The 14,519-nt window shown below is 50.3% G+C and overlaps 1 protein-coding gene across 1 annotated transcript in view; it reads left to right on the top strand.

The window, feature by feature from the left end:
- Nucleotides 1–14,519, top strand: part of CCDC12 (coiled-coil domain containing 12) — a 21,120-nt gene that overhangs the window by 1,962 nt on the left and 4,639 nt on the right. Inside the window, exon 2 of the mRNA XM_005428015.2 lies at nucleotides 8,084–8,154. Within this exon, the coding sequence (XP_005428072.1) occupies nucleotides 8,084–8,154 (71 nt within the window). The remainder of the gene's footprint in view (nucleotides 1–8,083; nucleotides 8,155–14,519) is intronic.

The raw sequence follows: 14,519 nt of genomic DNA, 5'->3' as shown, positions 1-14,519 counted from the left end.
GAGGGGCCGAGGCTGCGGAAGGGGCCTGGGGAGAGGCCTGGGGGTGCCGGGGACGGGCGGAGGAGCCTGAGGTTTTTGGGGTATTTGGGGTTCTCAGTGCTTTGGGTGGGACAGGAATTGAGGGTTTTGGGGTCCCAGAGGGTCCCACGTAGATCCTGAGGTGTTTGGGATGTGGTTGGATGGGATTTGAGGATTTTGGGGTCCCAGAGGGTCTGGAGTGGGGCTGGGGGAGAGTCAGAGGATCCCACGTGGATCCTGAGTTATTTGGGATATTTAGGACCCTCTCTTATTTGGGTGGGGCAAGATTTGAGGATCCTGAGATTTTTGGGGTATTTGGGATCCTCAATGCTTTGCTGGGACGGGGTTTGAGGATTTGGGATCCCAGAGGGTCCCCCGTGGATCCTGACTTGTTTGGGATATTTGGGATCCTCATTTATTTGGGTGGGACGGGGTTTGCAGATCCAGAGATTTTTGGGATATTTGGGATCCCCAGTGCTTTGGGTGGGACAGGAGTTGAGGGGTTTGGGGTCCCAGAGGGTCCCCCGTGGATCCTGAGTTATTTGGGATCCTCTCTTATTTGAGTGGGACAGGATTTGAGGATTCTGAGTTATTTGGGATCCTCAGTGCTTTGGTTGCGACAGGGTTTAAGAATCCTGACATTTTTGGGATTTTTTTGGGGTTCTCAGTGCTTTGGGTGTGACAGGGTTTGAGGGTTTTGGGGTCCCAGAGGGTCCCGGGTAGATGCTGAGTTTTTTGGGATCTTCTGTTATTTTGGTGGGACAAGATTTGAAGATTTGGGATCCTAGAGGGTCCCGTGTAAATCCTGAGGTTTTTGGGGTATTTGGGATCCCCAGTGCTTTGCGTGGGACAGGAATTGAGGGTTTTGGGATCCCAGAGGGTCCCACGTGGATCCTGAGATTTTTGGGATGGGATTTGAGGATTTTGGGGTCCCAGAGGGTCTGGAGTGGGGCTGGGGGAGAGTCAGAGGATCCCACGTGGATCCTGAGTTATTTGGGATATTTAGGACCCTCTCTTATTTGGGTGGGGCAAGATTTGAGGATCCTGAGATTTTTGGGGTATTTGGGATCCTCAATGCTTTGCTGGGACGGGGTTTGAGGATTTGGGATCCCAGAGGGTCCCCCGTGGATCCTGACTTGTTTGGGATATTTGGGATCCTCATTTATTTGGGTGGGACGGGGTTTGCGGATCCAGAGATTTTTGGGATATTTGGGATCCCCAGTGCTTTGGGTGGGACAGGATTTGAGGATCCAGAGATTTTTGGGATCTTCGGTGCTTTGGTTGGGACAGAGTTTGAGAGTTTTGGGGTCCCTGAGAGTCCCACGTAGATCCTGAGATTCTTGGGATTTTTGGGATCCTCTGTTATTTGGGTGGGACAGAGTTTGAGGGCTCTGACGTTTTTGTGATATTTGGGATCCTCAGTGCTTTGGCTGGGACAGGGTTTGACTCTTTTCCCGTCACCAGTGGAGGCAAATTCTTGGCAAAAACCCCATCCCAATGATTTTCCTTCTTTTCCCTGACCAGGATCTCCCTGTTTCCTGCCGGGGAGGGTGAATTCCTAAAAAAAAACCCCAGCAGAAAATCCCCGGGATGGGATTTCCCTGCTGCCATTCCCATCTCCATGGCAATGCACACGGAGATTTCCCTAATTCCCCCTTCTCATCCCTCTCCATGAGAAAAGGATTAAAATCTCCTTGGGATCCCAAAGCCCATCCCGGGCTCCTTTCATCTCCTGCGGTTCCCGCTGGATTTGCCCTTTTTGCCGCAGCTTTGGGATGGGACCCGTGGAAATGAGGAGTGACACTTTGGGATGAGCTCTGGGGACAGGGCTGGGGGGGCTGGGCCACAATTCCCACTGGGAATTCTCTGTGGCTTCTCCTGCTTCTTTCATGGGATGCTTTGGTGGGAAGGAGCCTTCAAGCTCATCCCATTCCTTCAGGGCAGGGAATTCCGAGCAGCTCTTTGGGTTTGAATGGAGAATTCCTGGTTTTCCATGGATGGAAAGCTGAGAGTGGGAAAGGAAAAATGGCGGGAAAAAATTATGGGAAAGAAATTTTCCCAGCTGGGAGGATCCAGTGTCATTCCAGAGGGATGGAGGATGGCTCCAATCTCCTGGAAAACAGCTGGGATATAGAGGGAAACTTTGGAAGATTCCTGCAGAGTTCAGCCACTCCCAGTTGTCAGAGGAGAAATTTGGGAATTCTGTTGTGATGTGGAAAATATTTGGGTTGAAAATCCTGAAATCCCGGATTTCTTTTGGGAAGGGGGCTTCAAGCTCATCCCATTCCTCTAGGGCAGGGAATTCTGAGCAGCTCTTTGGGTTTTTAACGGAGAATTCCTGGTTTTCCAAGGATGGAAAGCTGAAGGCAGGAAAAAAAGGTTGGGAAAGGAAAAAATGGTGGGAAGGAAATTTTTCCAATTGGGTGTATCCAGTGTCATTCCAGAGGGATGGACAGCTCCAAGCTCCTGGAAAAGAGCTGGGATATAGAGGGAAACTTTGGAAGATTCTTGTAGAGCTCAGCCATTCCCAGCCCTTGGAGAGAAATTTGGGAATTCTGTTGTGATGTGGAAAAGGTTTGGGTTGAAATTCCTGCTTTACTAAACCTTGGAGAATCCTGGATTTCTTTTGGGAAGGAGCCTTCAAGCTCATCCCATTCCTCTAGGGCAGGGAATTCTGAGCAGCTCTTTGGGTTTTTAACGGAGAATTCCTGGTTTTCCAAGGATGGAAAGCTGAGAGTGGGAAAGGAAAAATGGTGGGAAGGAAATTTTCCCAATTGGGTGTATCCAGTGTCATTCCAGAGGGATGGACAGCTCCAAGCTCCTGGAAAAGAGCTGGGACGTAATGTGAAACGTTTCCCACCTTGCTGGAAGATTCCTGTAGAGCTCAGCCATTCCCAGTTGTCAGAGGAGAAATTTGGGAATTCTGATGTGGAAAAGATTTGGGTTGAAATTCCTGCTTTACTAAACCTTGTAGAATCCTGGATTTCTTTTGGGAAGGGGCCATAAAGCTCACCCAGTTCCATGGGCAGGGAACCCAGAACATTCCAGGCCTGAAATCCATAGGGGAGCAAACCTGAGGCTGTGATCCCGGCTGGAATTCCAGTTTTTAATGGGAATAAATGCTGGATGTTCCAGGAGGAGCCACCCCAGGACAATCCTGAGCTGGTGAAAATTCCAGCCGTTTTTGTGGAGTAGCTCAAGGTCCTTGGGAAGCTTTTCCTGCTTTTTTTGGGAGCTTTGAAAGGCTTTCCCTGGCTTTTATCCCTTTCCTTTATTCCCAGTTGGTTCCATTCCCTTTCACTGCTCATCCCTTTGTTTTCCAGCCTTAATTCCAGAAATCCAGAGAATGCAGATGATCCCGAGCTTCAGACCTCTGGGAAACGTTTCAAGGGCAATGGATTTTCACTGGGAAAAAAAAAAAATCCTTGGAATTCCCAATTCCCAATCTCCCATCCATCCCTGCCCTCTGGCACTGGGAGCCATTCCCTGTGTCCTGTCCCTCCATGCCTTGTCCCCAGTCCCTCTCCAGCTCTCCTGGAGCCCCTCCAGGCCCTGAGCTCTCCCTGGAGCTGCCTCTCTTTTTCCAGGCTGGCCATTCCCAGTTTTCCCAGAGCAGAGGGGCTCCGGCCCTGGGAGCAGCTCCATGGAATCCTCTGGATTTGCTCCAGCAGCTCCGAGCCCTTCCTGCCCTGAGGATCCCACCCCTGGATATCTGGGATCCCATCCAACCCCCCTCTTATCTCCAACATTCCCAAGCTGGAATTGTTGGGAAGAACCTGCAGGATGAAGCATTTCCTGTGCTCCAGCCCTTTCTGACTTCCCTAAAAAATCCTGGCCAGGAACGGATCCCCCGGAGCCCTCTGGGTGTTTTATCCTGGCTGGAAAAAACTTCCCTGGGCTCCGTTTCCACAGCAACACTTTCCCCAAGCCTCGGGCACTGGATCACGAGGAGCTTTGCTCTGGCAAAAAAAAACCCAAACAAATCCCAGCATGAAAAAAATCCGGGAAAAACAAGGAGAGAAGGAGCCAAAGTGTGGGACTGTCCGGGGCTTTGGGAAAGCAGGAAAAGCCAGAGGAAAGGAGCAGTGCCAGCCCTTCCTCCTGCTGGGAAGGTGTGGAGGGACAGGGATGTGGCTCTGGAGCAAATCCAGCCGGGAACAAAAGCTTGGGATGCAGCCAGAGGAGTTCTTCCAGCTTGAGGAACAGCACAGGGAATGCTCCGGAGCTGGGAAAAGGGAAAGGAGCAATGGGAGACTCTTCCTTCCCACAAAAACACGGCAAAGCTCCGGCTTTTCAAGGATTTGGGGGATAAAAAAGCAGGAGAAGGAGCTGTGGAGGTCTTGGATTAGGAATTTTGGGATGGGAGAGGGAATCTGAGCCTAGAATTCCCACAGTGCTCCCACCTGGATTTTGCTGAGGGATCCTTTGGGAAGATCCAGCAGCGTCTTCACGGATCTTAAAAGGAGAGGAATTCCCAGGGAATTTTCCTTGTGAATTCCCTCAGAGTGGGACTTTGAGCCATCAAATCCCAGAATTTCACAGCAAGGGCAAAAGGAACAGGGGAGAAGCTGGAAATCTGGGATGTGCCCCATGAGAAATGCCAAATATTGTCCCAGCAAGGAATTCTTTCCTTAAATTATGGGAAAAGTCCCTCATCCCCCAATTTCTACAGAAAGAAAGGAGAAGTGGGAATCCCAAAGCAGGAATCCCTGAATTCCCAGATTTTCACTTAAATTCTCTGGATAATCCTGGAATATATTCCCACAAAAAGCTTTCCCACAGCTCAGCCTTGGCTGGATTCCCTCGGGAACCCAAGCACTGCAGACAAAGGAGCAGCTTCCCATTTTTCCATGGAACTTCCACACAGGAATCTCATTATTCCATTGATTTATTCTCCTCTCCCATTATTTTTTCCACTTAAATATTTTGGGAGAATTTTCCTTGAAGGAATCTGATCCAGAAACTGAGGGAGCAGACAGAAGCAATTCCCTGGTTTTGGTGCCTCCAACCCTGAGAGAATCCCAGAAAACCTGGATTTTTTCCACAGGCAGGACACAACCCAGGTTTCTCCATGAACATTCCTGTTGTTTTCAGTGGGAATAACCCAAAATTCCATCCAGGAGTGACAGGAAAACCCCAATTTCTGGCTGGGCTGGAATTCCCAGAGCAGCTGTGGCTGCCCCTGGATCCCTGGCAGTGCCAAGGCCAGGCTGGAGCAGCCTGGGGCGGTGGGAATTCCCTGCCCATGGAATGGGATCATCCTTGGGATCCCTTCCAATCCAAACCTTTGTGTCCGTGGGCTCAGGGGATGTTGGGAATTCAGCTCTGGGAATTCAGGAGTGCCCCAATCTCCTTCCTCCTGCCCGTGCCCTGCTCCAGAGGAATAAAACTGGGATAAGAGCAGGGTCTGCAGTGCCCATCCCTGCTGCCATTCCTGGGAAATCCAGAGCTGTGCCGGCTTCTTTCCTGCCTTTTCCTTCCCGCCCTTTTTCCCACCATCTTTTCCCCAGTTTCCTCCCCTCTTGATTTCCCCCCGCCATTTTTGTTCCCCTCTGTTTTTTCCCTTGCCTGTCTTCCTGCCCTTTTCCCCTTTCCCTCACCATTTTCCCCTGCCATTTTTGTTTCCCTCTGTTTTTTCCCTCCTCTTTTTCCCTTCCTGCCCTTTTTTCCCCACCATTTTTCCCTCATGATTTTTTCCCCACCATTTTTGTTTCCTTCTGTTTTTTCCCTCCTCTTTTTCCCTTCCTGCCCTTTTTTCCCCACCATTTTTCCCTCATGATTTTTTCCCCACCATTTTTGTTTCCTTCTGTTTTTTCCCTTCCCTCTCTTCCTGCCCTTTTCCCCTTTCCCTCACCATTTTTTCCCCTCACCATTTTTGTCCCTCATGAGTTTTTTCCCCTGCCATTTTTGTTTCCCTGTTTTTTCCTTTCCTGTCCTTTTTCCCTCACCATTTTTGTCCCTCACGATTTTTCCCCTGCCATTTTTGTTTCCTTCTGTTTTTTCCCCTCCTCTTTTCCCCTTCCTGCCCTTTTCCCCTGCCATTTTTCCCTCATGATTTTTCCCCTGCCATTTTTATTTCCCTCTGCTTTTACCCTTCCCTTTCTTCCTGCCCTTTTTTCTTTTCCCTCACCATTTTTCCCCCCCTACAATTTTTCCCTGCCATTTTTGTTTCCTTCTGTTTTTTCCCCTCCCCTTTTTCCCTTCCTGCCCTTTTTTCCCGCCATTTTTCCCTCATGATTTTTCCCTGACCATTTTTGTTTCCCTTTGTTTTTTCCCTTCCCTGTCTTCTTACCCTTTTTTCCTTCCCCTCACCATTTTTTCCCTCACGATTTTTTCCCGTGCCATTTTTGTTTCCCTCTGTTTTTTCCTTTCCCATCCTTTTTCCCCCTCACCATTTTTGTCCCTCATGATTTTTCCCCACAATTTTTATTTCCTTCTGTTTTTCCCTCCCCATTTTTTCCCTTTCCCTCCCCATTTTCCCCCCCACAGCTTCCATGGAAATCCTTTGCCTTGATTTTCTAGGAATATCCCAAACCTTTAAAACACTTTGGATTGAATGGGAAAGAAGGAAAGAAGCCAGAATTGGGAATTTTGGGCGAGCTTGTGGCAGGATTGGAATATCCAATATTCCAACACCCTGGGAAAAGCAGGAATTGTCGGGAGTGGGAACAGCCGGGGCTCCCTGGGAATATTTGTGCCAACTATTTCCTTATCTTGGAACCCTCTGGATAAAATTCCAGCAGGAGTGAGGGGAATGCAGCTCTGGAGCACGAGGAGAGGAATGGGAAAGGACTCCGAGTGTGGGAAGGGACTTGGAATTCCACGGATTCAAGGGTGGCTAAACATTACCCAGCTTGGAGCTGCAGCAGGGAATTCCAGAGGGCTCTTCCCAGTTTTTATTGAATTTATGGAGCAGGGAATATCTGGGAGTATCCCAAAGATTTAATGGACTTAAACCAGGGAATGAAAACAGAATAAATTGGGGTTTTTGGGATGATTATTGTTGGTTTTCCCTTGAAAAAAAGGGGAATATTTTCCTTGCCCTCGGAGCAGGAGCTGAACCTGAACAATTCCAGCCCTGGCTCCCTTCCCTGTTTGCTGGGAATGTAATTTTTAACCCGGATTGTGGGACAGAGTTTGGAAGAAGAGGGATCCAGGCAATGAGTCAGCAGTTTGGGAAACATTCCCAGGGCTGGAAGAGCTCCTGGATAATATCAGGATCCTGGAGCTGGTGCTGGGAGAGGGATTGGGATAAGGGATGGGAGCCAGGGAATGGAGCCCAGTGCCAGAGGGCAGGGAGAGGGGGGATGTTGGGAATTCCCAGGGAATTCCATGGCTGCCTCATCCCTGGCAGTGTCCAAGGCCAGCTTGGAGCAGCAGGGATTGTGGGAATTCCCTGCCCCTGGAATGGGATCATCCTTAGGATCCCTTCCCATCCAAACCTTTAGGGAAAGTTGGGAATTCAGCTCTGGGAATGGAGAGGGCTAAAATCTCCTCATTCCCAATCATTTTCCATGGAAATAAAAATTGGGGTAAGTAGAGCCGAGCAGTGTTTGCTGTGTCCATTCCTGGGAAATCCAGAGCTGCTCCTGCTTTTTTTGGGGAAGTTGGGATGTTCATTTCCTTCCAGGATTCCAGAATTCCATGGCTGCTCATTCCCAGCTCCTCCTGGGCACCATTCCATCCCTGTTCTTGCCCGGATAGTGAATGGAAGTGGGAATTCCTGCTTTTCCTGGGATCTGGGGCTGCCCATGGAGCCTCCTTCCCTATTCCAGAAAAACTGGATTTTGCTCCAACTTTTTCCTGGAGCTGCAATTCCTTTGTTGCGCTGCTCCCTGTGGGATCCCATGTTTTCCATTCCAAATGATGAATTAGGGAAAAAAGGAATCCTGCTCTGTGAATTCCCAGATTTTTATGGCTTCTTATCCCTCATCCCCAAAAATATCCCCAAAAATATCCCCAAAAATATCCCCATCCCAGAGGATTTTGGGGCTTCTTGCTCTCCTGGTTTTCCAGAGAAGCCAAAATCTGATGGATTATCCCTTTTTTTTTTTTTTTTTTGCAGAACAAGGAGAGTGGAGAACCTGAATCCAAAATTCCCAGAGAAGATGAGGAGGAGGAGCCAGTCAAGCACAGGTAATTCCTTCTTTATTCCCACTTTTCCCAGGAAGATTTTCCCTTGGATCTCTGTGATTAAATGGGAATTTTCCATAGGAATTTGGTGCAGATAATTTGGGATGAGGGATGGGTGGATTCATTTGGGAGACAAAACTCCATGGATCAAGAGGGAAAACCTGGAGTGTTGGGAGCTTCCCTGAATTCCCAGCCATTCCTGCAGGGATTGGGATTTTTCCATGGATTTCTGTGGCTGTTTTTCCTGGAAAATGGGAGCTGAGGCAGCAGATCCAGCTGATTCCCACCAAGACTTCCTTTGGGATCACAAATTTGGGTGGAAAATGTGGAATGTGGCCTATTCCCATGGATTTATCCCTAAAAACCTCCTCTGTGGCAGAAATGAACCAGGAAAAAAAATGAGGAAAATCCTGTTTTCAAAAATATTTATTTTTGGGAATGACTCCTTGGGAAAAGCAAATCCCGGTGGAGAAAATCCCGCACGGATTTGGGGCTGGAGGAGCCAAATTTCTTGGGAGAGGGAAATTTCTGTGCTTGGAATTTGTGCCAGAAGAGGCTCCGGGGGAGGAAACCTGAGCTTGGGAGGCTCCTGAAAAATGAATGGATCAGGAGCTCTCGGATTCCAGTGCTGCCACCGGATCTGGAGCTGATGGAATCTGCGTTGGTTTTCCCAGCCCTGTGGGTCCAGGCCTGGCTGGAAGGAGGAATTCATCCTCCAAATCCCAAAAAAAAATCCTGGTTAGGGCTGATTTTCTCTTGGGAATCATCCTCCAAATCCCCCGAAAAAATTCCGATTTGGGCCGATTTTATCCTGGGAATCATCCTCCAAATTCCCCCCAAAAATTCTGATTTGGACTGATTTTATCCTGGGAATTATTCTCCAAATCCCCAAAAAAATCTGGTTTGGCCTGATTTTGTCCTGGGAATCATCCTCCAAATCCCAAAAACAAATCCTGATTTGGGCTGATTTTATCCTGGGAATCATCCTCCAAATCCCCAAAAATCTTGGTTTGGGCTGATGTTATCCTGGGAATCATCCTGCAAATCCCCAAAAAATTCCTGGTTAGGGCTGATGTTATCCTGGGAATCATCCTGCAAATCCCCAAAAAATTCCTGGTTAGGGCTGATGTTATCCTGGGAATCATCCTCTAAATCCCAAAAAAATCCAGGTTTGGGCTGATTTTCTCCTGGGAATCATCCTCCAAATCCCAAAAAAAATTCTGATTTGGGTGGATTTTGTCCTGGGAATCATCCTCCAAATCCCAAAAACAAACAAAAAATCCCAACAATCCTGGTTTGGGCTGATTTTCTCCTGGGAATCATCCTCCAAATCCCCCAAAATCCTGGTTAGGGCTGATGTTATCCTGGGAATCATCCTCTCATTCCTCCCAAAATATCTTGGTTTGGGCTGATTTTATACTAAAAATCATCCTTCAAATCCCCCTCAAAAAAATTCTGGTTTGGGCTGATTTTCTCCTGGGAATCATCCTCCAAATCCCAAAAAAAATTCTGATTTGGGTGGATTTTATCCTGGGAATCATCCTCCAAATCCCCCAAAAATCCTGGTTTGTGCTAATTTTCTCCTGGGAATCATCCTCCAAATCCCAGGGGAAAAAAAAACCCAAACAGATTTGGGCTGATTTTATCCTGGGAATCATCCTCCAAATCTCCCAAAAATCCTGGTTTGTGCTAATTTTCTCCTGGGAATCATCCTCCAAATCCCAGGGGAAAAAAAAACCCAAACAGATTTGGGCTGATTTCATTCCTGGTGTTCCATTGCTTTTTCCATGGATTTTCCTTCATCCAGTGGCAGATCCAGCCAAAATCTTTATCCTGCCTCAGGATGATTTCCTGGAAAATCCAAGGAAGTTGAAGGTGGAGAGGAAAGTGTGGAGCGGTGAAATTCCAACCCACCTTTCTCCTCAATTCATGGAATTCTTTGGGATTCTCCCCTTTCTGGGGGAAAACTTCACTTCCTGATGGATTTCCCTGTTTTTCCCGCCCTTCCCATCTTCTGGAGCAAAGTCTGCTCCATGGGAATGTTTGAATCCCAAATTTTGTCTGGATAATTCCCAACTTTTGATTTTGTTTTGCTTTTCTTGTGGAATGTCCACTTTTCCCATGGGAATTGGGTCTGGAGGAGCCCATCCCTTAATTTCCTCTTGGATTTGGATTTCCCAAGGATCTCCCTATGGAAAAGGGAATTGCTGGGCACTGCTGGCCTGGGGAAAAGGGGAAAAACCTGCTGGAATTTCACCTGGATTTGGGAAATGAGGGATCTCCCTTCCCTCCAAAGCACTTCCAGGAGCTGGGCTGGATTTTCCAGGCAGAAGGAATTCTGTGGGATAGGGAATGTGGTGGTTCAGGGAACAATCCCATGGTTTGTGGAGCAGAATTCCAGGATTTTCTCTCCTGGCTGCTTCACTTCAGCTCCATCCCAGCCCATCCAGGTGTGGAATTCCAGGATGGATTGGCTTGGAATCTTCCTGGATCCCTGGGATCCTCAGGATTCTCCACAGGCTCTGGCTAATCCCAGGAATGGCTGGAGAGGGAAAACTCCAGGAGAAGGAGCTGGAGGTCCCTGCCAAGGCATGGAGTCATCCCAAGGATTTTTTTTTCCTGCTTTTCCCTTCAGTTATGAATGGATTTTGGGAATTCCCTCTCAGCCACTTGGGATATGGGGAAATCCCATCAAATTCCATCCCTGGAAGTGTCCAAGGCCAGGCTGGAGCAGCCTGGGAGAGTGGAAGTGTCCCTGCCCATGGAATGGGATCGTCCTTGAGTCCCTTCCCAGCAATCCATTCTGGGATTCTCCCACCCCTTCTCCACATTTTTCCCCTCTGCTCATTTTTCCAGGAATCCCTGGGGGATCCCACACCCACCCGTTCCTGGCATCCCAGTGCTGCCAGGAAAGCTGGAGCAGGGAAAAACCAGGAATGGTTTGGGTGGGAAAGGACCCAAAGGATGATCCCATTCCATGGGCAGGGACAGCTCCCGCTGTCCCAGGCTGGCTTTGGACGCTTCCAGGGATGGAGATTCCCAATTTTTCTGTTCCAGTGGCTGCAGGAGGGACAAGATCCCCTCGGCTCTGGTTTTCCCAACATTTTTCCCAGCCTGTGCTCCTGTTTTTTGGCCACTTCCTGCTTTATTCCCACTCCACTCCAACCTCCCCATCCCGTTTTTCCTTCCTCATTTTCCTGCAAATTCCCAGCCCTGCAAGCCCTGCTCTTCTCCCAGGAATTCCAGCTGTGATCCCCGATCCAAACCCTGGGAATTCTCTCCGGAGCTCTGAAAAACTTGGGTCCTTTGGATTTTTGTGTGGACCAGGAAGCGGAGCCGCTGCTCCACCTTTCCCAGGAAAAGGGTGTGGGAGGAATTCGGCCTTTCCGCCTCATTCCTGCGGGGTAAAACGCTGGATTTGGGAATCAGGGACCTGCTGGAGCCTGGAATTCCCATCCCGCAGCTCTGAGCCTTGGAATTGGGCTCCTTGTGCTCGTCAGAGGTGGGAAAAGTGGAGTTAAAAATCCAAGGAAAAGCTTGGAGAGGGACGGGACTAAAATAATCCTCAATTTCCCAGCTTTAGGAAAAGTGAATCCACATGGAGCCCTGGGCTTGGACACGGAGTTATCCTTGGAAGTTGCAGCTCCTGGTCTGGGGGAGGAGCGGGCTTGGGAAACCCGATCTCCCTGAGGAATTCCTCGCTCTGGAATGTCACCAGACAGGTCCGGAGCGCCTTTTGTTTGTTAATCCCTGCCTCAAAATCCCTCGGGATTCTGCTCCAGAGGGGGTTGGGCACGCCAGGAGAATCCAGGACCTGATTTCCTTCATCCCCCTGAGCGTGGAAATCTCAGGGAAGGGGTTTAGGACAAGGAAAAGAATGGAAAAAAAAATCAGGATCAAATGTGGGAAGTGGGAGCTGAGCTGGGGACCCGGGCAGGGTTTGGTTGACGCTTCCCGGGATCTGCTCCCACTTGGACATGGACATGGAGCATCCCAGGGATCCCTTCCCATCGGGAATAGGCTCAGGAAAAGGAGTGGGAATGGGTAAAAGTGGGAACTGCCACATTTTGCTCTAAGCTGGAAAAGGGAAAACAGGGATTGAATCCACCTGGAAGCTGCAAGCACCGGGATCCAGGCTGGGAACATCCCTGAGCTGGCTCCATCCGGAAGGTTCTGATCCATGTTTTGGGCCTTCCTCCCTCTGGAGCTGGAGGATTTTCCCTCAGGATGGAGCTGATCCATCCCTAGGGAAGGATCCATGGAGCTTCCCGTGATCCCAAGCTCTGGGTGATCCTGGATTTTCCCTGGGATTGGGATGAGCCTCCAGAGGTTCCCTCTGCTCCTTCCAGCCCTTGGCTCTTCCCAGCACTCTGCTCTTTTCCAGGAATCATTCCTGGGAATTCATCCACCCCATGGTGTTTTGGGCATGGGTTTCTGGGTGCTCAGACTTCCAGCTGCCCATCCTGGGGGAGAATTCCTGGGAATGGGAGCACCTCTGGAGCATCTTTCTGCTCCCAGTCCTTGTGCTGGCTCTGTGCTGGGATTGTGGATCTGATCCCAGGAATTCCAGCAGTTATCCCAGCTGTTATCCCGTGCCCATCTCGGTGCTCCCAAGGTGCCTCCAGGGCTCCTTTTGGTTGAACCTCAAGGGTGGAAGTTGGGTTTGGATCCATCCCAACCTGGAGGAGCCGCAGGAAAACACGGATGAGGTTTGTCCTCGTTCCAACGTTGATGTTCCCAGCGTGGCTGTGGTGGGAATGGTTTGGAATATCATCCAGCTCCAGCAGGATCCCACGCTCCCCACGGAATGTGGGCTTTGCCCAGTTTGATTCATGGATATTGAAATTCCTGGTGTCCACCTGGAAAAGCTCAGGTTCTTGGGAAAACCCCGTGGGAATCCTGATGGATTTGGGATCTCCTCCAGCTCTCCTGGAACACCTGGATGTCTCCCAATCCTTGCTCCAGCAGGGAGCACGTCCTGGAAAACCAACCAGCCTGGCGAGTTTGGTGTGGGGAGGGGTGGGAGTTTTTGGGATTCCTTCCTTCTGGAGCCACTCTGGGAGCAGGACAGGCTTGGACACGCTCGGGAGCAGGAGCAGCTTTTCCAGGGAAGGGCTTTTCCTCAGGGAGGGCTCTCCTGGATCTCTGCCTGTTCCTCCTTTGGTGCCTTGGGTGAGGAACCTGGGAACATCAATCCAGAGGATCCCATGGAGCTGCTCCTGGGGCTGGAACCCCTCTGCTCTGGGAGAGCTGGGAATGTTCCCCTGGAGAGGAGAAGCTCCAGGGAGAGCTCAGAGCCCCTGGCAGGGCCTGGAGGGGCTCCAGGAGAGCTGGAGAGGGACTGGGGACAAGGCATGGAGGGACAGGACCCAGGGAATGGCTCCCAGTGCCAGAGGGCAGGGATGGGTGGGAGATTGGGAATTGGGAATTCCTGGCTGGGATGGAATTCCCAGAGCAGCTGTGGCTGCTCCTGGATCCCTGGAATGCCAAGGTCAGCTTGGATCACCCTGGGACATGGCACAGAGCGGAACGGGATCACCCTTCAGATCCCACCCAGCCCATTCCAGGATGATTCCATGATCTCCATACATTTTTCCTGCTGTTTCAGGAGGTGACAGCCTCGTCCTCAGGGAGTGGGATGGGGAAGCTGCTCCTGAAGCAGCTGCAAGTGGCTTTTGGGAATAACAACAGGAGCAAGGGACCCGTGGCACTGGAAGGAATCCCTGTTCCAGCTTTTCATGGCACAGCCATTCCAGGTGCTCCTGCCACAAGGATTTTGACAGCCAGGAGGCTTGGAAGAATCTGTGGAATTGTTTGTTCCATAAGAGCCTCAGGGTGGAACAGAGAAGCACAAGCCAAGCTCGGAGGGGCCTGGTTTCCATCAGGAACACTCCGGGCATTCCGCGCATTCCCGGCGTGCCGGTGCCAAGGGCCTCCTCCCAAAAAAGCTGGGATCCCTCCTGCTTCCCCAGCCAGGAGCTCTGGGCCTGAGGGAAACGTGGATTTGGGATATTCCCCACCCAAACCAGGGAATGTGCCGCCCCTGGCAGTGTCCATTGCTTCCCTCTGGAATGCTGCACTCCCCAAATCCTCCCGGTTCCTTTTTGGGAGGGAATTCCTGGCGGGGAGGGTGGGGAGGGGCTGGGATGGAATTCCCAGAGAAGCTCTGGATCCCTGGAAGTGTCCAAGGATGGGGCTTGGAGCAGCCTGGGATCATAGAAGGTGTCCCTGCCCATGGCCCTGATCCCAAGGGTCACTTCCACTCTGGAATTCCATAATTGACCTCAGGAACACATCCCAGTGTTCCCAGCACTCCCATGGAGTGGCTCAGACTCTTGGCCAGGAGATTCCTGTCCTGGAGCAGGAAT

The sequence above is a fragment of the Geospiza fortis genome, unplaced genomic scaffold (assembly GCF_000277835.1).
Source record: "Geospiza fortis unplaced genomic scaffold, GeoFor_1.0 scaffold178, whole genome shotgun sequence".
Classification (NCBI taxonomy): domain Eukaryota; kingdom Metazoa; phylum Chordata; class Aves; order Passeriformes; family Thraupidae; genus Geospiza; species Geospiza fortis.
The sequence above is the reverse complement of the archived record's forward strand: the minus strand, read 5'-3'. Positions and strand labels throughout refer to the sequence as shown.